Below are 25,565 nucleotides of genomic sequence, written 5' to 3'. Positions count from 1 at the left end.
AGACAAGGTTGACCTCGATCAGTACATGGATGGGAGACCACCAAGGAAGTTAAGGGTTGATATGCAGAGGTAGACAGTTTCAGTCTCTTGCCTTGAGAACCCTATGGGATCACTGTAAGCTGAATGTGACTTGAAGGCAAAAAAGAGGAAGGGGGAATAGCGTGGAGTTACTTTGCAAGTAGGTTCCAAAAAGCACAGCATGTTTCGATGAGGTTTTTTTGAGCGGGAATGCACAGGAATGCAGTTCCGGCTGGTTTGGTGTTAGGGTGCGGTCTAATATGCAGATGAGTTCCTGCTGGGCTTCTTCAACCAAAAAAAAAGAGCCCTGCACGAAATGATGGTGATGTCAGGGGGTGTGGCCTAGTATGCAGATGAGTTCCTGATGGGCTTCTTCTACAAAAAAAAAGCCCTGTTGTGGTTCCCACTTCAAAAAAATCGGAGAGCCTCCAGGAGAGTGTGAAGGTTCAAATATAAAGATTCCTTCTTTAAAATGTAAATTGGAGTTAATTTTCAGCTTCAGGGGCGAATCACATCTTTGGGGCATTGTGTCTGTGTTCAGATGGGTGTTTTAGGTCAGGGGAGAAATTTGGAAGCATAAATATCTCATAAAAAAAACATTCCAGGATCTGAATTGAGATGTTTCACTTCCTTAGCTAAGGGCCAAGGCTGTGCTTGTTGGAATACTGAAGGTCTCACGTTCATTCCTAGCATCTCCAGTTTGTGAAGATCTCACCAGGGGTCATTTCGTAGAAAAAGAGGTGCCGGAGTTCTAGCACAACTCATTGCTTATGCCACACACCCCTGACATCACCCGAATGTGTACTAAATTATATCAGCTCAGCCTCTACCTTAAAATGCTTCTTGAATTAGAATTGTCATCATAAAACCTTACTCCCATCACATGTTTTCAATTACTTTCTCCTATGTGGCCACAGCGGCATGATGAAGATTTCCATTTGTCTGCTTCACATGTTATGGTTATTTTCCCATTTTCTGTGGGGAAAAATATTAGGAAGTTTGTCAAATCTTACGAGTTCAGTCAAATTCTTACAGGGGGGTAAGAAAGAAAGCAAGTATTTGGAAGAGGAGGGGGGTAAGAAAGAAAGAACACAATAAAATTTAGAGGTTCCAGAACGCCACTCCTTTGAGCTCCTGCCCAAAATGAAGCCTGGATCTCACTCATAATGTGAGGAGAGGTCCTTCAGCAACCTTTCAAAGCATCCATTTTGTCCCAGTCAAGTGATCTCTATTGCTTGGAGATCAGATGTAATTCTGGGGGATCTCCAACCACCACTTGGAGGTTGGCAACCCTACCAATAATAAAATGTAGTTTCAGATGTTTGTAGCTGATTTGAATCTGGTCCTGCTGGTGGACCTCCTGATGGCATCTGGATTAGAGTTACCAGATGTCCTCTTTGTAAAGGACATGCCCCCTTCTTTTGGAGTCTGTCTTCTTTTGGTTTCTTTTAAAATAACCTGATGAAAATGTCGTCTTTTTGGTTGGAAGGTTAGGAATATTCCTAGTTAGCATCAATGATCATAGCTTAAATAGTAGAGATATTTAAAATGATCACTTGTTTGAAATAGTCACTCAAGAAATATGTTATTTTCTTTGCTTTTACAAATATGGTAACCTTAACCTGGGTTTTAGCCACTGTGTGACGCAGAGTGTTGTACTGAATGGGTCATTGGCCTGATCCAACATGGCTTCTCTTATGCTCTTATGGTCCTGCTGGTGGACCTACTGAGAGCACCAGGGTTTTGGCCACTGTGTGACACAGAGTGTTGGACCGGATGGGCCATTGCCCTGATCCAGCATGGCTTCTCTTATGTTCTTATGGCCCTGCTGGTGGACCTCCTGAGGGCACCTGGTTTTTTGGCCACTGTGTGACACAGAGTGTTGGACTGGAATGGGGCATTGGCCTGATCCAACATGGCTTCTTTTATGTTCTTAGGTTCAACATTCTGTCATTTGATCTTGGGGTGGGGTGTGTGATTTGGGCAAGGTGGGGACAAAGATGAGGGGCTGTGGCTCACTGGCAGAGCATCTGCTTGGCACACAGAAAGTCCCAGGTTTAATCCCTAGCATCTCCAGTAAAAAGGATCAGGCAGGAGGTAATGTGAAAGACTTCCTGAGATGTTGGAGAGTGGCTGCCAGTCAAGTAGACAATACTGACTTTGATGGACTAAGGGTCTGATTCCATGTAAGACAGTGTCATGTGTGTTCATGTGTGTTCAACCCCACAAAAAGTTAATTGATGTTTGTTTAGATTAACAGACCCCTGACTATGAAGAAGGAAGGCATCCAGACCCGAAACCGAAAGATGTCGAGCAAGTCTAAAAAGTGCAAGAAAGTCCACGACAGCTTGGAAGACTTCCCCAAGAGCAGCTCCTTCAACCCTGCCGCCCTCTCGAGACACATGTCGTCCATCAGCCACATTTCGCCCTTCACTCACTCCGGGCACATGCTGTCCACGCCAACTCCGATGCACCCGCCTTCCAGCCTGTCTTTCGGGCCCCATCACCCGTCCAGTATGGTCACTGCCATGGGCTAGAGCGCCCCCCCCCCCGGGTGTCAGCGCGTGCATGAGAAACAGACTTCCCTGCCGAATGCTTTTTTAAGTTCTCAAAATGAGAGGCACATTGATTCTACTTGCATTGTCGCAGGAGAGAGCTTCCCCCGTTCCAAGCCCCGGACACGCAAACGGAAAAAAAAAAAAGCGATGAAAATTTAACTGGTTGAAGGTGTAGAACTTTAAATCATTGTGTGTGTGTGTGGGGAAAAAGGGACAGTTGTCGGCCGCTTTTTAGAGGTGTCTGCAACATTGGGATCCCATTTGTGAATAAGCCATTCCGACGCAAGCTCGCTCTTGAACTGGGTTTCTAGTGCTGTGAAGAAGAACTATCATTGATGACCCCTTTCTGCACCCCTGCCCTCTTCTCCCTCTTCCCCCTGACGAGCGGATAGATGCTGAACACTGTATAACTTATATTGTAAGAAAATACTGTACATTTTTTTTCCCTGGAAGAAGACGCTGACGTCTGTTTAGCTGTAAAGAAACCGCTTACAGCCAGTGCCCGAGGCATGGCCATATATGACTGGGAGGAATGTTGAAGGGTTAGGACTGAGACAAACGAGGTCAAAGCCGGCGAAACGGACAAAACCGCCCGCGGTTGGTTTTATTTTTTGTTCTCACTCTCTCTCTCTCTTTCTCTTTCCTCACTCACTGGCTCGAGTTGATGCATTAAAAATAAATTAATCCAAGGTGTAACCAAATCATCCATTCTAGGCTGCCGGGCCTCCGAACGATCGGAAAGCGGGGATGGTTTCAGGGCAATTGGTGTGATATATTCAGCTTTGTCGCCGAGGCGAAAGTTTCCCAGGCCTGTAACGCATTGTGAACAAGTTCCTGTAATTGTTGTTTGTATGTATAATTCAAAGCACCAAAATAAGATGAGATGTAGATTAATTTCATCCTATGATACAGATTTGAATGGTTGTATAAATTTTACCTACTGCTAGTGTTAAGAATTGCGCTTTTTTTTTGGGTTTTGTTTTCATATTTTTTGTTTCTTCTCTCTCTCTCTCTCTCACTCTCTCTTTTTTTGGAGAATAAACTAGATTAAATTCTGTTGATCTGATATCAGCCTGTTGCTTTTAGTGTGTTGGGAAGCGTGGGGGTTTACCGGGTCAAAATTTGGAAGCTCTTACAGTGTGTAGGGGTCACCAACCCTGGGCTGGAACATTCCTGGATAGAGTTGCCAATCCCCAGGTGGGGGCAGGAGATGCCCCAGTTTGGAGACCCTCTCCCTGCTTCAAGGTCATCAGAAAGTGGTGGTGGGGAAGGAAATATCTGCTGGGCACTCCATTATTCTCTATGAAGACTGATTCCCATAGGGTATAATGGAGAATTGATGCATGAGTATCTTGGGCTCTGGGGGGGGGGTGTTTTTTGAGGTAGAGGCACCACATTTTAAGCATAGCATCCAGTGCCTTTCCTCAAAACATCCTCCATCTGTAATATTTAGGTTTTTTTTAGTGTGCAATAATGTTTTTAATTATATGAACTAATTTTAACTCTGTATTATATTTATTGATTATTGTTACCCGCCCTGAGCCCGTTGTGGGAAGGATGTGTTATAAATTGAAAATAATAAATAAATAAAATATTGTACCCCACTGAGGTCCCTGTCCTCTCCAGGCTATATCCCCAAGAGTTTCCCAACCTGGAGATGACAACTTTACCCTTCTCCATCTCCAAGAGTTTCCCAACCTGAAGATGGCAACCTTACCCTTCTCCATCTCCAAGAGTTTCCCAACCTGGAGATGACAACTTTACCCTTCTCCATCTCCAAGAGTTTCCCAACCTGGAGATGACAACTTTACCCTTCTCCATCTCCAAGAGTTTCCCAACCTGAAGATGGCATCCATACCCTTCTCCATCTCCAAGAGTTTCCCAACCTAAAAATGGCAACCTTACCCTTTTCCATCTCCAAGAGTTTCCCAACCTGGAGATGACAACTTTACCCTTCTCCATCTCCAAGAGTTTCTCAACCTGGAAATGGCAACCTTACCCTTCTCCATCTCCATGAGTTTCCCAACCCGAAGAAGGCAACCCTATCCTTCCCATCCCCTCCCCCCGGAGGCCAGGAGGGACTTGGGAACCCTATTCCTAACCGGGAGCAGGCAGTTCTACTGCCCCATCTGCTCCAGTGGCCAGAAGGGACTTGGAATCCCTAACAGAGAAGGGAATTCAGAAGGGACGTGATTCCATAGAGTTCTCCTTCCAAAGCAGTCACCTTCTCTAGGGGCACTGATCTCCATAGTCCGGAGATGAGTTGTAATTCCGGGAGATCTCTGGGACCCATCTGGAGGTTTAAATGCCAATTTGATGGGAATATGGTGAAAGATTTCACAGAGGGCACAGAAGGCTTAGGACTGGCTTATCTTGATTTCAGACTAGTCATAGAATCCATAGAATTGGAAAGGACCTCCAGAATCATCTAGTCCAACCCTCTGGCACAATGCAGAAAAATACCTCTCCCACCCCACCCCAGTGACACCTGCTCTACGCCCAGTCATCTGATGCCATCCTAAAGAACTTCAGTGGAGGGAATGTACTTGCCTTTCTTCCTAGGAAGTAAGAACATAAGAACATAAGAGAAGCCATGTTGGATCAGGCCAACGGCCCATCAAGTCCAACACTCTGTGTCACACAGTGGCAAAAAATTTTATATACACACATACACTGTGGCTAATAGCCACTGATGGACCTGTGCTCCATATTTTTATCTAAACCCCTCTTGAAGGTGGCTATACTTGTGGCCGCCACCACCTCCTGTGGCAGTGAATTCCACATGTTAATCACCCAAGTAGAGCAGGGTCCTTATTCCCATAGCAGGCACCTTCTGAGGTAAGTGGTGCTGAGAGAGTTCTGAGAGAAGAAGATGACTGCAGATTTATACTCTGCCCTTCTCTCTAAATCAGAGACTCAGAGTGACTTACAATCTCCTATATCTTCTCCCCCCACAACAGACACCCTGTGAGGTGGGTGGGGCTGAGAGGGCTCTCACAGCAGCTGCCCTTTCAAGGACAACTCCTGAGATAGCTATGGCTGACCCAAGGCCATTCCAGTAGCTGCAAGTGGAGGAGTGGGGAATCAAACCCGGTTCTCCCAGATAAGAGTCCACACACTTAACCACTACACCACACTGGCTCTGGCCCAAAGTCACCCAGCAGACTTCATGTGGGTGAGTGGGGAATCAAACCCAGTTCTCCAGATTAGAGTCCATAGCTCTTAACCACTAGTTTTAGGGCTGTCTGGTCCCTTCTGGCAACTGGCAGGGGCTGGTGCGGGGGGGAGGTTACCAGGAGCAGAAGGGAGATCCAGGCTATCTTGCCAGTGACGTGGTGACATCACTTCCACTCTGTACTAGAAATGACTTCATCACATTAGTGATGTCACGCCAACATTCCGATATTAGGGCAAAACCTCTATGGTAAAAATGAGGCTAACCTTTGAAGGGATGAGTCTGCCCTGTATTTAATGTCCAAATAGGATTGCAAGGTCCGACTCAGAGAATATCTGGGCACTCTGGGGGTGCAGCCAGGGACAAGGTTGGGACAAGCATGATTGAACTCTGAAGGGAGTTCTGGCCATCACATTCCTTTTAAATGCCTTCCTTTTATTGGAAATAATGGAGGACCAGGGAACCTCCTTTAGGGGTTCATAGAATTGGACCCCCTAATCCAATCTTGTTGAAACTTGGGGGACGTTCTGAGGAGAGGCACCTGATGCTGTGCTAAAAATGTGGTGCCTCTAACCCCAAAAACAGCCCATTCAGAGCCCCAGATACCTACTGTTTGATTCTCTATTATACCTTACGGAGATCAGTCTCCCTAGGAAACAATGGAGTTTCCAGCAGACATTTCCCTCCTCCCCCTTCGGATAACCCTGAAATGAGGGGAGGGCCTCCAAACTAGGGGATCCCCTGCCCCCAACTGGGGATTGAGAACCTCATGCCCAAACAAGGATACTGCTTCCTTTTTAACCAGTGCAGAAAAGGGCCTGGCAGGGTAAACAAATCCACTAGGCAAAGAAGATGGAACACTAACGTGTTTTAGGGTTACCAGTTCTGGGTTTGGAAATACCTGGAGATTTTGGGGGTAGAGTCTGAGGAGGGTGGGGTTTGGGAAAGGGAGGGACTTCAGTTGAGTATAATGAAGCAGAGGAGAAGATATTGGATTTACATCCCGCCTCTGAATCTTAGAGTCTCAGAGCAGTCAGAATCTCCTTTACCCCCTCCCCACCAAACACCCTGTGTAGGTGGGGCTGAGAGAGCTCTGACAGAAGCTGCCCTTTCAGGGACCACTCCTATGAGAGCTATGGCTGACCCAAGGCCATTCCAGCAGCTGCGAGTGGAGGAGTGGGGAATCCAACCCGGTTCACCCAGATAAGAATCCACACACTTAACCACGACAACGAACTGGCTCTCTTGGACCCCCTAATCCAATCTTGTTGAAACTTGGGGGGGGGGGGCAGTTCTAATGCCATAGAATCCAATCTCCAAAGCAACCATTTTCTCCAGGGGAACTGATCTCTGTCACCTGGATATCAGTTGTAATCCCCAGAGATTTCCAGCCACCACCTGGAAGTCAGCAGCGTAATATGTATGCCTAGTTAGGCTACGATTCCTGGGCATTAGAACTTGGCGGTTACAAACATATTCCTGTTTTTGACTGAGAAATATCAGGGAGGGGGTATGGTGGACTGAGCCCAGGAGTTTAGGCTAGGCACTTCAAGCATTTGAAAACATCATCCCCGAAGACATGTGCATATACACAAAAGCTTATATCCAGAATAAAACTTCGTTGGCCTTATGAAGGTGCAACTGGATCAGATTTGTTCTTTATCTCCATACAGTGGGTTAATTTATAGACCATTTTTTCAACTGAAAAGACCTCCAGGGTGGTTTATAGCCCATTAAGAAGAAGAAGAATTGCAGATTTATACCCCGCCCTTCTCCCTGAATCGGAGACTCAGAGCGGCTTACAGTCTCCCCCCCCCACAACAGACACCCTGAAAGGTGGGTGGGGCTGGAGAGGGCTCTCACAGCAGCTGCCCTTTCAAGGACAACCTCTGCCAGAGCTATGGCTGACCCAAGGCCATTCCAGCAGGTGCAAGTGGAGGAGTGGGGAATCAAACCCGGTTCTCCCAGATAAGAGTCCATGCACTTAACCACTACACCAAATTGGCTTTTCTTGAGCAGGAATGCTGGGCTTTTCTTGAGCAGGAATGTGCAGGGACACGTTCCCGGCTGGCTTGGCATCAGGGGGTGTGGCCTAATATACAAATGAGTTCCTGCTGTGCTTTTTAAAAATAGAATGACAAAATGTAGTATTGACTGAATAACAGTAAAACCAAACCAGAAAAAAAGACAATAAAAATCCAGAGCAAACGCAGTAAAAAGGGATCGAAGTCATTTTATCAATGGTGCCTCCAACTCAGTCACATCATTTTTTATTAATCTAACAAGAAGACACCTCCAATAACAGTCGCTAGCCCTTCTCCCTGGTTGTGCTGTGGTTTGTTCATGTATTTGATTGAATTATTTTAAAATTTTGAAGATTATTTTTAACTGTTAAAACTTTTTAATGTTCTTATGCATGCCACCTTGGGGAGCCTAATCAGGTGGAAAGGTGGCATAAAAATGTTTAATTTTTTTTAAAATGAATGATTAAATAAAAGATTCTCTGTAAAAGGCAGGCCTTTAAACTGGTTGAAAAACCCTTTAGAGATAGGGTTGCCAAGTCCAATTCAAGAAATATCTGGGGACCTTGGGGGTGGAGCCAGGAGACTTTGGGGGCGGAGCCAGGAGCAAGGGTGTGACAAGCATAACTGAACTCCAAGAGAGTTCTGGCCATCACATTTAAAGGGATCACAAACCTTTTTAAATGCCTTCCTTCCATAGGAAATAAGGAATGATAGGGGCACCTTCTTTTGGGACCCATAGAATTGGATCCCCTGGTCCAATCTTTTTGAAACTTGGGAGGTATTTTGGGGAGGGGCTCTGGATGCTATGCTACAAATTTGGTGCCTCTACCTCATAAAACAGCCCCCCCCCCAGAGACCCAGATACCTGCAGATCAATTCTTCATGATTTCCTATGGGAATAAGTCTCCATAGGGAATAATAGAGTTACCTGCAGACATTTCCCTCCCCTCCCCCTGCTTTCTGATGACCCTGAAGCGGGGGGAGGGCCTCCAAACCGGGGGATCCCCTGCCCCCACCTGGGGATTGGCAACCCTATTTAGAGAAGGTGTCACTCCAAATACTTGAAGGGCTGTCATCTAGAGGACGGTGCAGAGTTGTTTTTGTGGCCCCAGAAGGTCAGACCAGAACCAATAGGTGGAAGTTAAATCAAAAGAGTTTTCGATTAAACATTAGAAAGAACTTTCTGACAGTTAGACCAGTCCCTCAGTGGAACAGGCTTCCTCGGGAGGTGGTAGGATCTTTCTTCGGAGGTTTTTAAACAGAGACTGGAGGGCCATCAGACAGCTGTGCTGATTTTGCAAACTTTCGCAGTTCAAGAGGAGAGCAGGAAGGGCCGCATCAGGGCTTAGTTCTCATGGCCCTTTCTTATTTGTCAGGGAAATGCTGTCACCACTTCGACATCAGTCAGCAATTTTTCTCCAGGCCAGTTTGGCCTCTCCTGTCCAATATTCCCTCTAAGCTGCAGAGCCTTGTGAGCAAAAATTCTACTTTGTGAGCTACCGGCATGAAAGTTGTGAGCGACATAAATTAGTGTGTTCTGGGCAGGGCCGGATTAACAATTTGGCCAAGTAGGCACTGGCCTATGGGCCCCCATACCTTTAGGGGCCCTGGACTGGCTCCCCCCTCCAGTTTCCCCCCTGCCTGCAGCCCTCCCAGCCTGCATATGCAGGCAGTAACTGAGCCGCTCTTTGCCCAACAAGGGTGTGTGGCCTAATATGCAAAGAAGCTCCTGCTAGAATTTCATTCCTGTCAAGAACACACATGAGCTCTTCCTTTGTCTCCCGAGCCACATTGATGGTGAATCAGGTCTCGAACATTTTGGTTATCCCGTGGCCTGTCGTATGCAGAGCCTGTTCAGCTTTAGTTACCCAGCAGGAAAAATGCTTTATGGATGTACAACTTCTCTTCCCTTGTCATCACATTTCCATTTGGCTGATAGGAGAATGGCTGAGACATAAAGAGAGCTTATTTTAATTCCCTTCCCCTTCCCTTTTTTGGACTCGCGAGCCTTGGAGGACGAAAAACAAAACTGCATCAGTATCAAATAGGGAAACGATCTTGGAGAACTTCCAGTTTCCTTCCTCTCCTTGGGATCCTCTTACTTACATCTGAAAGTCATTACGACTGCAAGTTAATTGGTAACTTAATCAACTAAAGCATTAGTTGATTAATCAGAAAGGAGACTGTGCAGCAGTAAGGGCTGTGAGCGAAGGATATACAGGGCTTTTTCTGAGCAGGAACGCAGGTCAAATTGGCTTGGCACCAGGGGTGTGTGGCCTAATATGCTAATAAGTTCCTGATATGGCCTAATATGCAAATGAGGATATATTTGTGTTAAAGGCTATTTTAGTTTGGCTCAGTCATGCGGTCAAGATAACACAAGGTTCTAACCAGGTTTGCTTGTTTTTTAGCAGGAACTCCTTTGCATATTAGGCCACACACCCCTGACGTAGCCAATCCTCCTGGAGCTTACAGGGCTCTTCGTACAGTGCCTACTGTAAGCTCTTGGAATATTGGCTACATCAGGGGTGTGTGGCCTAATAGGCAAAGGAGGTCCTGCTATAATTCCTTACAGGGCTCTTCTCACAGGGCCTACTGAGAGCTCCAGGAGGATTGGCTACATCAGGGGTGTGTGGCCTAATAGGCAAAGGAGGTCCTGCTAGAATTCCTTACAGGGCTCTTCGTACAGGGCCTCCTGTAAGCTCCAGCAGGACTGGCTACATCAGGGGTGTGTGGCCTCGTATGCGAAGGTGTTCCTGCTACAACCCCCCCCCCCTGGTTCTAACCTTTACTGCAAGGTGAGGGTAGTTTTTTTGTGGATTATTTCAGTCTTCTTGGACAGTGACCCTGGACCTCCTAGTTTCTTCAGGAAGTCCAGGGTCACCACACAGAGGCAAGCAATGGCAAACCATTTCTGTTCGTTTCTTCGGGTTGCCATGAGTAAGTTGAGAGTTGACGGCATATCCATTCACCTCAGTGCTGCCCTGAGCTGTCCTTGCTGGCATGATGTCATATGCTGCTACATCACTTCCAGGGAAAACCCAGAAGCAATATAGGTTATTTCTAGGAATTGCCAGAAACTCTATGGTAACCATAGGGTTTCAAGTGATTCCCAGAGCTACCCTAGATCACTTCTGGTTTTTCCATGGAAGTGGTGTAGCAAGAGATACGATGTCACTCCCCTCTACCTGTATGCTCCAGTCATCTTTGGAGGCCCTGCTTCAGTTGCTCCGGTCCTCTGAAGCCAAACAGGTGGCAACCCAAGAGAGGGCCTTCTGGGTTGTGGCATCAAAGTTTGGAACTCACTTTTAATCGCACCTTTCTACCCAATTGGGATCCACAAGATGATAAATATTTTAGAAATAAAATATTTAAGCAATTAAAATCCAGTTGAAAAAATAATCCGATTGAAAACACATAAATGGACAACACTAGAAGAAGGGCCAGTAACCATTATCGGGGAGTACGCCAGACAAAACAAAATATTCTTCTCCTGCTGGTAAAAGACACCAATTGAGGTAGACAGATGGATCTTGCTAGGGAGGGAGTTTGACACAGAGCGTTGGACTGGATGGGCCACTGGCCTGATCCAACATGGCTTCTCTTATGTTCTTATGTGACACAGAGTATTGGACTGGATGGGCCATTGGCCTGATCCAGCATGGCTTCTCTTATGTTCTTATGGGACACAGAGTGTTGGACTGGATGGGCCATTGGCCTGATCCAACATGGCTTCTCTTATGTGACACAGAGTGTTGGACTGGATGGGCCATTGGCTGATCCAACATGGCTTCTCTTATGTTCTTATGTGACACAGAGTGTTGGACTGGATGGACCCTTGGCCTGATCCAACATGGCTTCTCTTCTGTTCTTATGTGACACAGAGTGTTGGACTGGATGGGCCCTTGGCCTGATCCAACATGGCTTCTCTTCTGTTCTTATGTGACACAGAGTGTTGGACTGGATGGGCCCTTGGCCTGATCCAACATGGTTTCTCTTCTGTTCTTCTGTTCCTATCTCTGTCACTTAGAGGTCTACACAAATCCCAGGGGATCTCTAGCCACCCCCTGGAGGCTGACTACCCTATTCCCTCCATTTTAACCTCACAAGAAACCTGTTTCATAGGAGATCTGTCAAACTGGTGGGGTTGAAAGAGAATGACACCAAGTTCTTCTTCTTCACCAAGTAGGGTTGCCAATCCGCAGTTGGGGGCAAGGGATCCTCCGGTTTGGAGGCCCTCCCCCCACTTCAGGGTCCTCAGAAAGTGGGGGGGGGGAGGGAAATGTCTGCTGGGCACTCCATTATTCCCTATGGAGACATACCCATAGAAAATAATGGAGAATTGATCCGTGGGTATCTGGGGCTCTGGTGGGCTGTTTTTTGATGCAGAGGCACCAAAGTTTCAGCATAGCATCCAGTGACTCTCCTCTAATTACTTTCCAAATTTCCAAAGGATTGGACCAGGGGGTCCAATTCTATGAGCCCCAAAAGAAGGTGCCCGTATCCCTCATTATTTCCCATGGAAGGACGGCATTTAAAAGGCATGTGATCCCTTTCAATGCGAGGGCGAGGACTCCCTTTGGATTTCAATTATGCTTGTCACACCTTTGCTCCTGACTCCACCCCCAAAGTCTCCTGGCTCTACCCCCAAAGTCCCCAGATATTTCTTGAATTGGACTTGGCAATCTGTTTGCCCCGACGAAGTGTGTACACATGCAAGTTATGGGGAGAGGGACCCAGGAACGCAAAGCTTACCGGATGGAGAGCTGGCCCTGGCTTGGTTACCTGCGTCAGCTTTCCCTCTGGTAAGGAAGATTTTATTATGCCTCAGTGGCAGACAGGTATGCATGCACACAAGCAACGGCGAGAGGCGCAGGAAGAAGAGGCATCCACCTTCCTCATTTTTAGGCACCAGACCGAAACATTTCTTTGTTCACAGGCCAGGTTTGGTTCCTTCATTCAGAGGGGCCCAGGCAGGGGCTGCCTGGGGCCCCCGTCTCCTCCTCTGCTTGCCATTGTGGCCCCCGACTTACACCTACCTGCCCACCTGCCTGTCTTCTCCTTCTCTGGAGGTAGGGTTGCCAATCCCCAGGTGGGGGAAAGAGAAAACAAGCCCTAAGACATCCACGAAAGACTGGCCTCAATTGTGAAAATATAGAGTTTATCAAACAGTTTTAAGCAAAAGTGCAGAAAATCAGCCGGAAACCCGATGTCCTTTCAATTCATAAGGGAAGTTTATCGTCTTTATGGTGGAGAGCCGGGAAAGAAATTGGCAAAGCTGTGAATGGAGAGTCCAACTCTCCAGAGGTTTCTTTCAACGCATGCTGGCGTAGGGACAATTGGAAGCCTGGAGGGGCGTATTGCTCTGTTTCACCGAAGGCTTTTACAAGCTTCAAAATACATTCAAAAATTTACAAGAGGCACAAAGCTCAAATATTCTGCAGAGTACAAATGGCCGTTTCAATTATGAATGGAAAGTACATTGGGTTTCCGGGTGATTTTTTTGCACTTTTGCTTAAACTGTTTGATAAACTTTATTTTCATAATTGAGGCTGGTCTTTCGTGGGTGCCTTAGGGCAGGGGTGGCCAGCGGTAGCTCTCCAGATGTTTTTTTGCCTACAGCTCCCATCAGCCCCAGCTATTGGCCATGCTGGCTGGGGCTGATGGGAGTTGTAGGCAAAAAACATCTGGAGAGCTACCGTTGGCCGTCCCTGCCTTAGGGCTTGTTTTCTTTTTTCCTTTCCACATTACTCTTTGCGTGGCCACAAAATCCCCAGGTGGGGGCGGGGGATCCCCTGGCTTGGAGGCCCTCCCCGCACTTCAGGGTCACCAGAAAGCGGTGGGGGGGAGGGAAATGTCTGCTGGGAACTCTGTTATTCCCTATGGAGACTTATTCCCATAGGAAATGGTGGAGAATTGATCTGCGGATATCTCGGGCTCTGGGAGGGGAGCTGTTTTTTGAGGTAGAGGCACCAAATTTGCATCATAGCATCTGGTGCCTCTCCCCAAAACACCCTCCAAGTTTCAAAAAGATTGGACTAAGGCAGGGGTCCCCAACCCCTGGTCCGTGGACCAGTACCAGTCCGTGGCCTGTTAGCAACCGGGCCGTGAGTTGTATAATTATTTCATTATATATTACAATAGAAGAAGAAGAAGACATTGGATTTATATCCTGCCCTCCACTCCAAAACTCAGAGTGGCTCACAATCTCCTTTATCTTCCTCTCCCACAACAGACGCCCTGTGAGGTAGGTGGGGTTGAGAGAGCTCTCCCAGAAGCTGCCCTTTCAAGGACAACCTCTGCAAGAGCTATGACTGACCCAAGGCCATTCCAGCAGCTGCAAGTGGAGGAGTAGGGAATCAAACCCGGTTCTCCCAGATAAGAGTCTGCACACGTAACCACCACACCAAAATAAAGCGCACAATTGTATCATCCCAAAACCATCCCACGCCGGTCCGTGGAAAAATTGTCTTCCACAAAACTGGTCCCTGGTGCCAAAACGTGGGGGACCACTGGACTAAGGGATCCAATTCTATGAGCCTGAAAAGAAGGTGCCCCTATCCTTCATTATTTACAAATGGAGGGAAGGCATGTAAAAAACGTGCGGTCCCTTTAAGTGTGATGGCCAGAACTCCCTTCAAAGTTCAATCATGCTTGTCACATCCTTACTCCTGGATCCACCTCCAAAGTCCCCAGATATTTCTTGAGCTGGACCGGGCAACCCTATTTGTTGCCTAGATCTCTGCCCTGTCCCCACTCATTTGCTCATTTTCCAGTCTTCCCCATGCTCACCCCACCATTCTCTAACTATAGGGCCCTACTAGAAGACCTGGGCCTTGGTGGATGTGCCCCACTGCAAGTTATGTTGGCAATGGTTCTGACTCAGGCTTTTGAGTTAGGGCGGTGCCAGATTAGACCCTGTGGAGGCCCCTAGGCAGGGCCCCCCCCTCACAAATTATCTCAGAGTCTGAGTGCCTGCCGACATCCCCCGCTGCAGCCTGCAGTAGGCTTGCCAATCCCCAGGTCCCAGCGGGGGTTCTTCCGCTTTCCCAGTCTCCTTCCAGCCCCATTCAGCTGGCCGGCGGGGGGAAGCTCTGCCCCCAAAGCCACCGTGTGATTTTTTTCCCCTCCGGAGGCTCCAGTCTCCGATTGGAAAGGCTTCCTCTTGGGATGGGGTGTCTGTGTTACTTGGAAGAAGTTGGCTGCAACTCGTGAGTAGAGAGGCCAATCCCTCACTTCAGAGTCGCCAGAAACGGGGGGGGGGGGGAATGTCTGCTGAGCACTTCATTATTCCCTATGTGGAGATCGATTCTCATAGGGTATAATAAGGAATTGATCTGGAGGTTTCGGGGTCTCTGGGGGAGCTGTTTTTTGGAAGTAGAGGCACCAAATTTTCAGTATAGTTTCTAGCGCCTCTCCCCAAGGTACCCCCCAGGGGGTCCAATTCTATGAGCCCCAAAAGAAGGTGCCCCTATCCGTCATTATTTCCTATGGAAGGAAGGCATTTAAAAAGGTGTGTCGTCCCTTTAAATGTGATGTCTGGAACTCCCTTGGAGTTCAATTATGCTTGTCAAACCCTTGTTCCTGGCTCTGCCCCCAATGTCTCCTGGCTCCGCCCCCAAAGTCCCCAGATATTTCTTGAATTGGACTTGGCAACCCTAGCCTGCAGGCACCTTCTCAAAAGCCCCTTCGGCAAAGCTGCAGGGGAGAGGCAGAGAGAGGCAAACTGGGCAACAACATCAGCAGCAGCCGTACCAGGCAAGTTGGGAAAGGAGTGGCTCAGTTGCTGGTTGTGTGTGCAGGCTGGAAGGGCTGCAAGCAGGGGAAAAATGGGGGGGGGGGGGGCGGGGAGCCGGCCTGGGGCCCCTAAAGGCATGGGGCCCCATAGGCCAGTGCCTACTTGGCCTAATTGTTAATCCGGCCCTGAGTAAGGGGGCTGATCTTTGCAAAATGATTTGTGTGTGTGTGTACACACCTGGAAGTCATGGCGACCTTCAGTGACTGACCCCTACGGGGGGCTTGGGTATTCAGAGAGGTGGTGAGAGGAAGAGGCCAAGCTTGATGGTACATTGTTGCTTTCCACAATCACAGGCCTGGAGGAACATCTTTTTCTTGCTGGACTAGATGGACACTGGTCTGATCTATCAGGGCTCTTCTTATGTTCTAAGGATGCTGGACTAGATGGACCAGTGGTCTGATCCAGCAGGGCTCTTCTTATGTTCTAAGGATGCTGGACTAGATGGTCTGATCCAACAGGGCTCTTCAGATGTTCTTAGGATGCTGGACTAGATGGACCAGTGGTCTGATCCAACAGGGTTCTTCTGATGTTCTGACGATGCTGAACTAGATGGACCAGGACTCTTCTGATATTCTTAGGGTGCTGGACTAGATGGAGCACTGGTCTGATCCAGCAGGACTCTTCTGATTTCCTTAGGATGCTGAACTAGATGGACCTCTGGGCTGATCCAGCAGGGTTCTTCTGATGTTCTGAGGATGCTGAACTAGATGGACCAGTGGTCTGATCTAGCAGGACACTTCTGATATTCTTAGGATGCTGGGCTAGATGGAGCACTGGTCTGATCCAGCAGGGCTCTTCTTATGTTCTTAGGATGCTGGACTAGATGGACCAGTGGTCTGATCCAGCAGGACTCTTCTGATTTTCTTAGGATGCTGAACTAGATGGACCCCTGGGCTGATCCAGCAGGACTCTTCTGATATTCTTAGGATGCTGGGCTAGATGGACCCCTGGTCTGAGCCAGCAGAGCTGTTCTTATGTTCTTAGGATGTTGGACTAGATGGACCACTGACCTGATCCAAGAGGGCTCTTATGTTCTTGGGATGTTGGACTAGATGGACCACTGGTCTGATCCAGCAGGGCTCTTCTGATGTTCTTAGGATGCTGGACTAGATGGACCAGTGGTTTGATCCAACAGGGCTCTTCTGATGTCCTGAGGATGCTGGATTAGATGGAGCACTGGTCTAACCCAGCAGGCCTCTGCTAATGTTCTTGTGAGATCTCCAAGCCTCTACTGGAGGCTGTCAACCCTTATCCTGATACCAAATATTGAGCATTATTGATTCACAGGATATGCTATTTTCTTTTGCGAGAGCAAAACTACCTTCCTGCTTCTAGGTGACCTTGCCCTGAACTTTGCAGAAATGTAGCAGCACCAATTGCAAAGAGTCTGTTATGACTGTTGAAAGAAAAGGGGGATAAATAGTGTTCAAACTGTGTTCCCCTTCCTCTCCAGGCAGAATTTTCGGATCTTCAGCGAGCAGAGCTGTAGACAGCCTTCGAGGCTTGCAAAGACGAGAAATGTCACCGAAAAAGCGAAAAGATGAAGACGGACCACTCCGGCGGCAAAGTGAATGTGCAAACTGGTTGTCTTCGCATCTTCTCAGCACCATCAGGAAAACCACAAGTGGAATTTTTCTGACTGTAAATTTCACACCCCAGAGAACAGCCAGACCACGCATTAGAAAATGAAAAGGAGGGAGTTTCTTGACAAGATTAAATTTGACCCACTTTCAGAGTGTATTTTTGTACCAGTTGGAAGGGCCGGGCTTGGAAGATGGACCACAGATAGAAGGCAACTATGATGTTTTGCTTTGCAAGGTGAAACAGTATGGACTCTTTAAGTGAAGTTTCAGTGGCCGGGGTTGTTTTCAGTGTTCACTGAAATAAAAAACACATGCCACAGTTCCGCAGGGTCTGTAAGACCGAATTATTTAAACTTGCTTTTAGCGGTTGAAGGGAGGTAGCTATTACTCCACAGCACCGACAACCCCACTGAATTTTATAACTGAAACAAGGACATCAGAGAAATTAGAAATGCACATCTTGGTTTTAGGGTTGTAAATTGTACGAATGATTCTATTATGTATTTTGTTTTTAATGTTTATGTGGTCTAATTTGTTGTTGTTAGCCGCCCTGATCCTGTCAGGGGAGGGCGGGATTTAAATTTGATAAAATAATAATAATAAAAAATAATGTGTAACCTGTGCATGTTCTAAGGTTGCCAGTAGGGTTGCCAAGTCCAATTCAAGAAATATCTGGGGACATTGGGGGTGGAGCCAGGAGACATTGGGGGTGGATCCAGGAGCAAGGATGTGACAAGGACAATTGAACTCCAAAGGGAGTTCTGGCCATCACATTTAAAGGGACAGCACACCTTTTAGAATGCCTTCCTTCCATAGAAAATAATGAAGGATAGGGGCACCTTCTTTGGGGGCTCATAGAATTGGACCCCCTGGTCCAATCCTTTTGAAACTTGGGAGGTATTTTGGGGAGAGGCACTAGATGCTATATGGAAAATTTGGCACCTCTACCTCAAAAAATAGCCTTCCCATAGCCCCTGACACCCGCGGATCAATTCCCCATCATTCCCTATGGGAATCGTTCCTGGAGGTGCATAGTGGCTTTGGGGGTGGAGCTTCCCCCGCCGGCCAGCTGGCTGGGGGAGGGGGGAAGCCTGTAAAACCAGGGGATCCCCCGCTGGGACCTGGGGATTGGGAAGCCTAGTTGCCAGTCGCCACGGTAGGATTGCCAAGTCCAATTCAAGAAATATCTGGGGACTTTGGGGGTGGAGCCAGGAGACATTGGGGTGGAGCCAGGAGCAAGGGTGTGACAAGCATAACTGAACTCCAAAGGGAGTTCTGGCTATCAAATATTTCAGGTTTTCACAGCTGGTAACATCATTAGGGTTTGTAGAGTCTTTCGGGATCAAGTGCCGTGTTCTACTGGAGAAAGTTTTCCTTCCAGACGTTTCGTTCTCAGCTGCTGAGGATGTTCTCCGCAGCTGAGAATGAAACGTCTGGAAGGAAAACTTTCTCCAGTAGAACACGGCACTTGATCCCGAAAGACTCTACAAACCCCAATGGAGTTCTGGCTGTCACATTTAAAGGGGCCGCACACCTTTTTAAATGCCTTCCTTCCAAAGGAAAGAATGTAGGATAGGGACACCTTATTTTGGGGCTCATATAGTTGGACCCCCCGGTGCAATCTTTTTGAAACTTGGGGAGTATTTTGGGGAGAGGCACTGGATGCAATACTAAAAATCTGGTGCCTCTACCTCAAAAAACAGCACCCCCCCGCAGAGCCCCAGATACCCGTGGATCAATTCTCCATTATTTCTTATGGGAATAAGTCTCCATAGAGAATAATAGAGTTCCCAGCAGACTTTTCCCTCCCCTCCCCTCGCTTTCTGATGACCCTGAAGTGGGGGGAGGGCCTCCAAACTGGGGGATCCCCTGCCCCCGCCTGGGGATTGAGCAACAAAAAAGAGCAATGTGGATAATGGAGCAGGGAATAAAGGCTATCACGAACCTTATGGTGTTTAGCACAGTGAAATATGTATGGTTTATCTTTTAATTTTTGTACAGCTCGCAGAAGAAGCAGCGAAATGTGGACTGAGTACTGCCGCGTCGCGTATATCTCCTGTGCCTGGCTGTACAGAGGATCAGATTTATGGAGCATGGTTCTCCATGGAAAAATTCTTGAAGTTCAATTGGAATACGTTAATTTGTTTTTAAAAGACTGTGCGTGTGGACTCTTGTTCCTTACTGTCTTCTATAATCTTTTGATTGATTCAATAAAATTTTGATAAGTTATATAATTACGGAGTGTTATGAGTGATATTTAAGGTGTATTAATTTTGAGGCTGGTTTGTGTGGAGGTTCGCGGTCACCTTTATTCCCTGCCCCACCTCGGGATTGGCAACTCTAACTGGTCTCCAGGTTACAGAGATCAGTTCCTCAGGAGAAAATGGCTGCTTTGGAAAGTACCTCTATGGTATTACGCCCCATTGAAGTCCTTCCCCTCTTCATGCCCTGGCAGCTCCAGGCTCCGCCCTCCCTCCCCAATCTCCAGGAATTTCCCAACTCTGTGGAAGTGGGACAAAATTAAAAAGAAAAAAATGAGGCTTCATCTAATTACAGGAAGTTCTTAGCTTCAAGTTCCTGGCAATTCCCGGAAATATAATTCCCAGAAGTCAGGGCTTTTTTGGTAGAAAAAGCCCAGCAGGAACTCATTTGCATATTAGGCCACACAACCCTGATGTCACCATTGTTTCACATAGGGCTTTTTCTGGAAAAGACCAGCAGGAATTCATTTGCATATTAGGCCACACCTTCTCATGCCAAGCCAGCCGGAACTGCGTTCCTGTGCATTCCTGCTCAAAAAAAGCCCTGCCAGAAGTAGCTCTAGTAATCAACAGAAACTCTATGATAAGAATGTTCAGTTTTACCATAGAGTTTCTGACAACTTATAGAGTGACCCTTTTAATTTCCAGGAAGCTCTAGGAATCAGCAGGGACGGTATGGTAAGAACTTCCTCTAAGTAGATGAGGCCTTATTTTTCTTTTTAATCTTTTCCCCACAGCTGCTTTTGGCCATGGCAGGCAACAGGAACAGTTCTAGTAATTTTTAGAAACTCTATCGTAAGATCTTCCAGTTTTGCTATAGAGTCTCCGGCAATTTCTAGAGTTACCTTTTTCACTTTGGGGTTGCTCTAGAAATCTCCAGGAACTCTATCGTAAGAACTTCCTGTATATAGACAACTTTTCTCCCAGGATGATGCTGCCCTCCACAACCCTCTCTCCTGTTGCCGAGCGGTGTCTGGAAACCTTAGTTAAAGCATTTGCTAGTACCAGGAAACACTTTTCTGTATCTCAGATCAGGGTGTTTTTTTTTTGTAGCAGGAACTCCTTTGCATATTGGGCCAATCCTCCAAGAGCTAACAGAGTTCTTATTTCAGGGCCTACTGACTGATTGATTATTGAAACCAGGAGTGGCCAAACTGTGGCTCGGGAGCCACATGGGGCTCTTTCACACACGTTGTGTGGCTCTCCAAGCTCCCAGTGCCCTGTTGGCTGATGTGGGAAAGGTGTTTCTTGCTTTAAATCATTTCCCGAAGCCAAGTCAGTTGGTGGCTTGGAGAATGCATTTAAAGTTGCTTGCTTTCCACCTCCCTCCCCATCTGTTTGCCTTCCTTCCTCCCTCCCTTCTTTGTCTTGTGGCTCTCAAACATCTGACATTTATTAAATGTGGCTCTTTTGTTAGGCAAGTTTGGCCACCCTTGACTGAAACCTTTATTAAGCATTTGTTCATAGGAATCCAGATGATAGGTTTTTATCATATGTGGCGGTCTTGTGAAATGGTGAAAAAATATTGAAAAATGGTTCATAAAATGCTGCAACCGATATTGAAAACTCAAATCCTGTTTAGGCCGGATTTTTGTTGTTGTTGTTGAACATTTTCCCAAAAGAATATCCAAAAGAAATAAGACATTCGATGGCACGTATTATCACTGCCGCAAGGATTCTATTAGCCAGAAACCGGAAACATCTAGAAATACAAAAAAAGAGCAAGAAATGATTGAAAAAATAAATACTAGAAACAGCGGAACTGGATATTAGGGTTGCCAAGCTGCCGGTCCAGAAGTGACATCATTGTGCCGGCGACGGCACTTGCGACCGCTCTAGGCATTTCCGGGGAAACTCTATGGTTTTCCTGGATGCTGTAGCCATTTGGGACGGAAAGCTCTGGAGAGCGGAGGAGACTTGGCAACCCTACTGGATATGCTCTCGTGTTCAGTGAAAGACAGAGTTGTGCAGGCCCTTAGATGATGCACGCACAATGGGGGTGGTGCCTGATGCCACCTGGAAGTGATGTGTGAGTGTCACCAGCGGAATCCCGAATTGGTTCAGTTCGGGCAGGCTTTACTTGAAGGTTCGGTTTGGGAGTTCAGTTTGGGGCCACCTGGTGCGTGATCCCCAAACTGAACTGGTTCTTTCCTGGTCTGTACCCATCTCTTAAAAACAAACATAATCAGGGCTCCCCCCTGGAGAATGCAGTGGAACAGAGTTCCAGAACTTCTTTGTGGAAACAAAATGCTCAAAAAATGTTTAAAAGTTCATGAGGTGTGTTTCTCCTTCATTTCCCTCTTGAGAGTTTTCCAGAAAAATAGCCCCAAATATAGAAGAAGACCGCAGGTTTATACCCCGCCATTCTATCTGAATCAGAGTTCCAGAGTGGCTTACAATCTCCTTTATCTCCTTCCCCCACAACAGACACCCTGTGAGGTGGGTGGGGCTGGCGAGGGCTCTCACAGCAGCTGCCCTTTCAAGGACAACCTCTGCCAGAGCTATGGCTGACCCAAGGCCATGCTAGCAGCTGCAAGTGGAGGAGTGGGGAATCAAACCCGGTTCTCATAGATAAAAGACCGCACACTTAACCACCACACCAAACAGGCAACAGCAAACCACTTCCGCTCATCATGTACTGAATATTGTAACTGGTTTTTATTGTCATGCTGTTGTGACTTTATGGTGATTTTATTATTTATGCCGTACTCTGCTCTGAGCCCCTATGGGAGAAGAAGAAGATACTGGATTTATATCCTGCCCTCCACTCTGAATCTCAGAGTCTCAGAGCTGCTCACAATCTCCTTTGTCTTCCTCCCCCACAACAGGCGCTCTGTGAAGTGGGTGGGGATGAGAGAGCGCTCACAGCAGCTGCCCTTTCAAGGACAACTCCTGAGAGAGCCATGGCTGACCCAAGGCCATTCCAGCAGCTGCAAGTGGAGGAGTGGGGAATCAAACCCGGTTCTCCCAGATAAGAGTCGGCACACTTAACCACTACACCAATGTGCTCAGTGGTGTCATTATCACACACCCTTGGTCCTAGATAATTTGCTCATCTTTAGGCATATGGGTGATGGGAACATAGGAAGAAATGACGTATTATTTAGCTAGCAAAGTTGGACTGATATATATATATATATATACCTTTTCTCTGGGTTCAACCTTAGCATAAAGCTGCTTTTGTTACAAGGAGAAAATGAGGTCAACGCATGGTATAGGATTTGCAAAAAAAGGCACTTATGCCAGGATTTAATGCGGCAGGGGAGCAAGCTGGGGTTGCCGCAAATGAAAGACGCCTGCCCTCGGAGAGCCCCGACAAGTTTAAACAAATTACAAGAAAGGTTAAACTGGAGAGGCCCTTCTTTGATCCGGGTGAGCAACCACGAGCCAGAGGCGTTCACACTGTTCGGGGTATCATAAAGCCCTTTCATAGGAAACTCTTTGGCCGAATCGAAAATCCCGAATTGAAATGTGTTGACAGGATTTGCCTCGCGCCGGCTGCATAATGTATCTCTCTCTTTCTCGAGTCACCTTGCCGCATAAGAGAGTTTTTGATGGATGACCCTCAGGACAAGAGCTGCAGGGAACATTCCCTCTTTTCGAGATTTTCAGATAGAAATTAGCCACTTGGGTAGGGTAGAAATGCCCATCCCAGAAAGCAATTATTCGCTTTTTTCAGCAATCTTGTTCGGTAATTGTCCTCCCTGACTGAATCAGGTACCGTTCCCCTCGGCTGCCTTTGCTATTCCTGCCTTCTCAAATGAGTCAAAGGAGTGATTTTTGCAATCCTGGATCGTACAGTGGAATGGGAGGAAAGCACAATGCTGTGGCACCATTAGCACCAGCTCCACGGGGACATCACTGATGGCAAGTGAAGGCAAGGGGGACTGAAGGCAAGTGAGGGCACTGTAAAGAAATAATTGGAAATTTTCACAAGAAGGCCAAAAGAAATGGTCAAAACGATAACTGAGGGAGGGTTTATGAACAGCTCTGAACAGTTTGCATGACCTGGATGACCAGATCTCACCAGATTTCGTGAAGTTGAGCAGGGTTGGCCCTGGTTAGTACTTAGAGGGGAGACCACTGAGGGAGTCCAGGGCTGCTACGCAGGGGCAGGCAACTGCAAACTACCTCTGAACATCTCTTGCCTTGAAGAAGAAGATATTGGATTTATATACCGCCCTCCACTCCGAAGAGTCTCAGAGCGGCTCACAATCTCCTTTACCATCCTCCCCCACAACAGACACCCTGTGAGGTAGATGAAGATATTGGATTTATATCCCGCCCTCCACTCCGAAGAGTCTCAGAGCGGCTCACAATCTTCTTTACCTTCCTCCCCCACAAGAGACACCCTGTGAGGTAGATGAAGATATTGGATTTATATACTGCCCTCCACTCCGAAGAGTCTCAGAGCGGCTCACAATCTCCTTTACCTTCCCCTCCCCCACAACAGACACCCTGTGAGGTAGATGAAGATATTGGATTTATATCCCGCCCTCCACTCCGAAGAGTCTCAGAGCGGCTCACAATCTCCTTTACCTTCCTCCCCCACAACAGACACCCTGTGAGGTAGATAAAGATATTGGATTTATATCCCGCCCTCCACTCCGAAGAGTCTCAGAGCGGCTCACAATCTCCTTTACCTTCCCCCCCCCCCACAACAGACACCCTGTGAGGTAGATGAAGATATTGGATTTATATCCCACCCTCCACTCCGAAGAGTCTCAGAACGGCTCACAATCTCCTTTACCATCCTCCCCCACAACAGACACCCTGTGAGGTAGGTGGGGCTGGAGAGGGCTCTCACAGCAGCTGCCCTTTCAAGGACAACTCCTATCAGAGCTATGGCTGACCCAAGGCCATTCCAACAGGTGCAAGTGGAGGAGGGGGGAATCAAACCCGGTTCTCCCAGATAAGAGTCCGCACACTTAACTACTACACCAAACTGGCTCTCCTTGGGGGTTGCTGTAAGCCAGCTGTGACACAATGGCACTTTCCACCATCACCTGAGGTGTTTGGTGTAGGGGTTAAGTTTGTAGACTCTTATCTGGGAGAACCGGGTTTGATCCCCCACTCTTCCACATACACTTGCTGATGTGACCTTGGGACAGCCACAAGTTCTCGCAGAGCTGTTCCTCTCATGAGCAGTTTCTGTCAGAGCTCTCTCAGCCCTACCAACCTCACAGGGTATCTGTTGTGGGGAAGGGAAGGGAAAGGAGATTTGTAAGCTGTTTTGAGACTCCTTTGGCTAGTGAAGGGTGGGGTATAAATCCAATCTCCTCCTCCTCGTCCTCCTCCTCTTCTTCTTCTCACTTTCATTAAGAGAGCTTTGCCATTAGGACTTTGTCATTTGTAAACTTTGTTCATGCAGGGTGGGGGTGGAATGTACCATCAAGTCACAGCTGGCTTATAATGACCATATAGAGTTTTTGAGCCAAGAGCTGTTCAGAGGTGGCTTGTCATTGGCTGCCTCCACATCACAGTCCTGTTATTCCTGGGAGGTCTACCGGTAAACTGGGCAGATAGTCTGTAGGGTCGCCAGGTCCCCCCTAGCAACCAGTAGGGGATGGGGGGGCTTACTGGGAGCAGCAGGGAAGACAATCCAATGTACAGCAACTTGTCTGCCATTCCACTATCCACATGGTCAGGAAGTGACATCATCACATCTGGGGCAATGGGGTGATGCTCTGGTATTTGGGGAAAAAAACTCTATGGTACATTTGGCTCCTACCATAAAGTTTTTGCCCAAATATCAGGGTTTGATTCCCCACTCCTCCACTTGCAGCTGCTGGAATGGCCTTTGGTCAGCCATAGCAGTTTGTTGTGTGGGAGGAAGGTAAAGGAGATTGTGAGCTGCTCTGAGACTCTAAAATTCAGAGCTAAGGATAAATCCAATATCATCATCATCATGTTCTTCTTCTGAGTCAGTTTGGTGTAGTGGTTAAGTGTGCGGACTCTTATCTGGGAGAACCGGGTTTGATTCCCCACTCCTCCACTTGCACCTGCTGAAATGGCCTTGGGTCAGCCATAGCTCTTGCAGGAGTTGTCCTTGAAAGGGCAGATGCTGTGAGAGCCCTCTCAGCCCCACCCACCTCATAGGGTGTCTGTCGTAGGGGAGGAAGATAAAGGAGATTGTGAGCCACTCTGA

The 25,565-nt window shown here is 47.5% G+C and overlaps 1 protein-coding gene across 4 annotated transcripts in view; it reads left to right on the top strand.

The window, feature by feature from the left end:
• Positions 1-2,714, top strand: part of GATA3 (GATA binding protein 3) — a 71,086-nt gene extending 68,372 nt beyond the window's left edge. For 3 of the 4 annotated variants that reach the window (XM_060245963.1, XM_060245962.1, XM_060245964.1), the window contains exon 5: positions 2,271-2,714. In XM_060245963.1, coding sequence (XP_060101946.1) covers positions 2,271-2,555 — 285 coding nt within the window. In that variant the 3' untranslated portion in view covers positions 2,556-2,714. The remainder of the gene's footprint in view (positions 1-2,270) is intronic. The other variant, XM_060245965.1, reaches the window with a different exon arrangement.
• The last annotated feature ends 22,851 nt before the right edge of the window (positions 2,715-25,565 follow it).

The sequence above is a fragment of the Heteronotia binoei genome, chromosome 8 (genome assembly GCF_032191835.1).
Source record: "Heteronotia binoei isolate CCM8104 ecotype False Entrance Well chromosome 8, APGP_CSIRO_Hbin_v1, whole genome shotgun sequence".
Classification (NCBI taxonomy): domain Eukaryota; kingdom Metazoa; phylum Chordata; class Lepidosauria; order Squamata; family Gekkonidae; genus Heteronotia; species Heteronotia binoei.
This window is presented reverse-complemented; position numbering and strand designations above follow the sequence as displayed.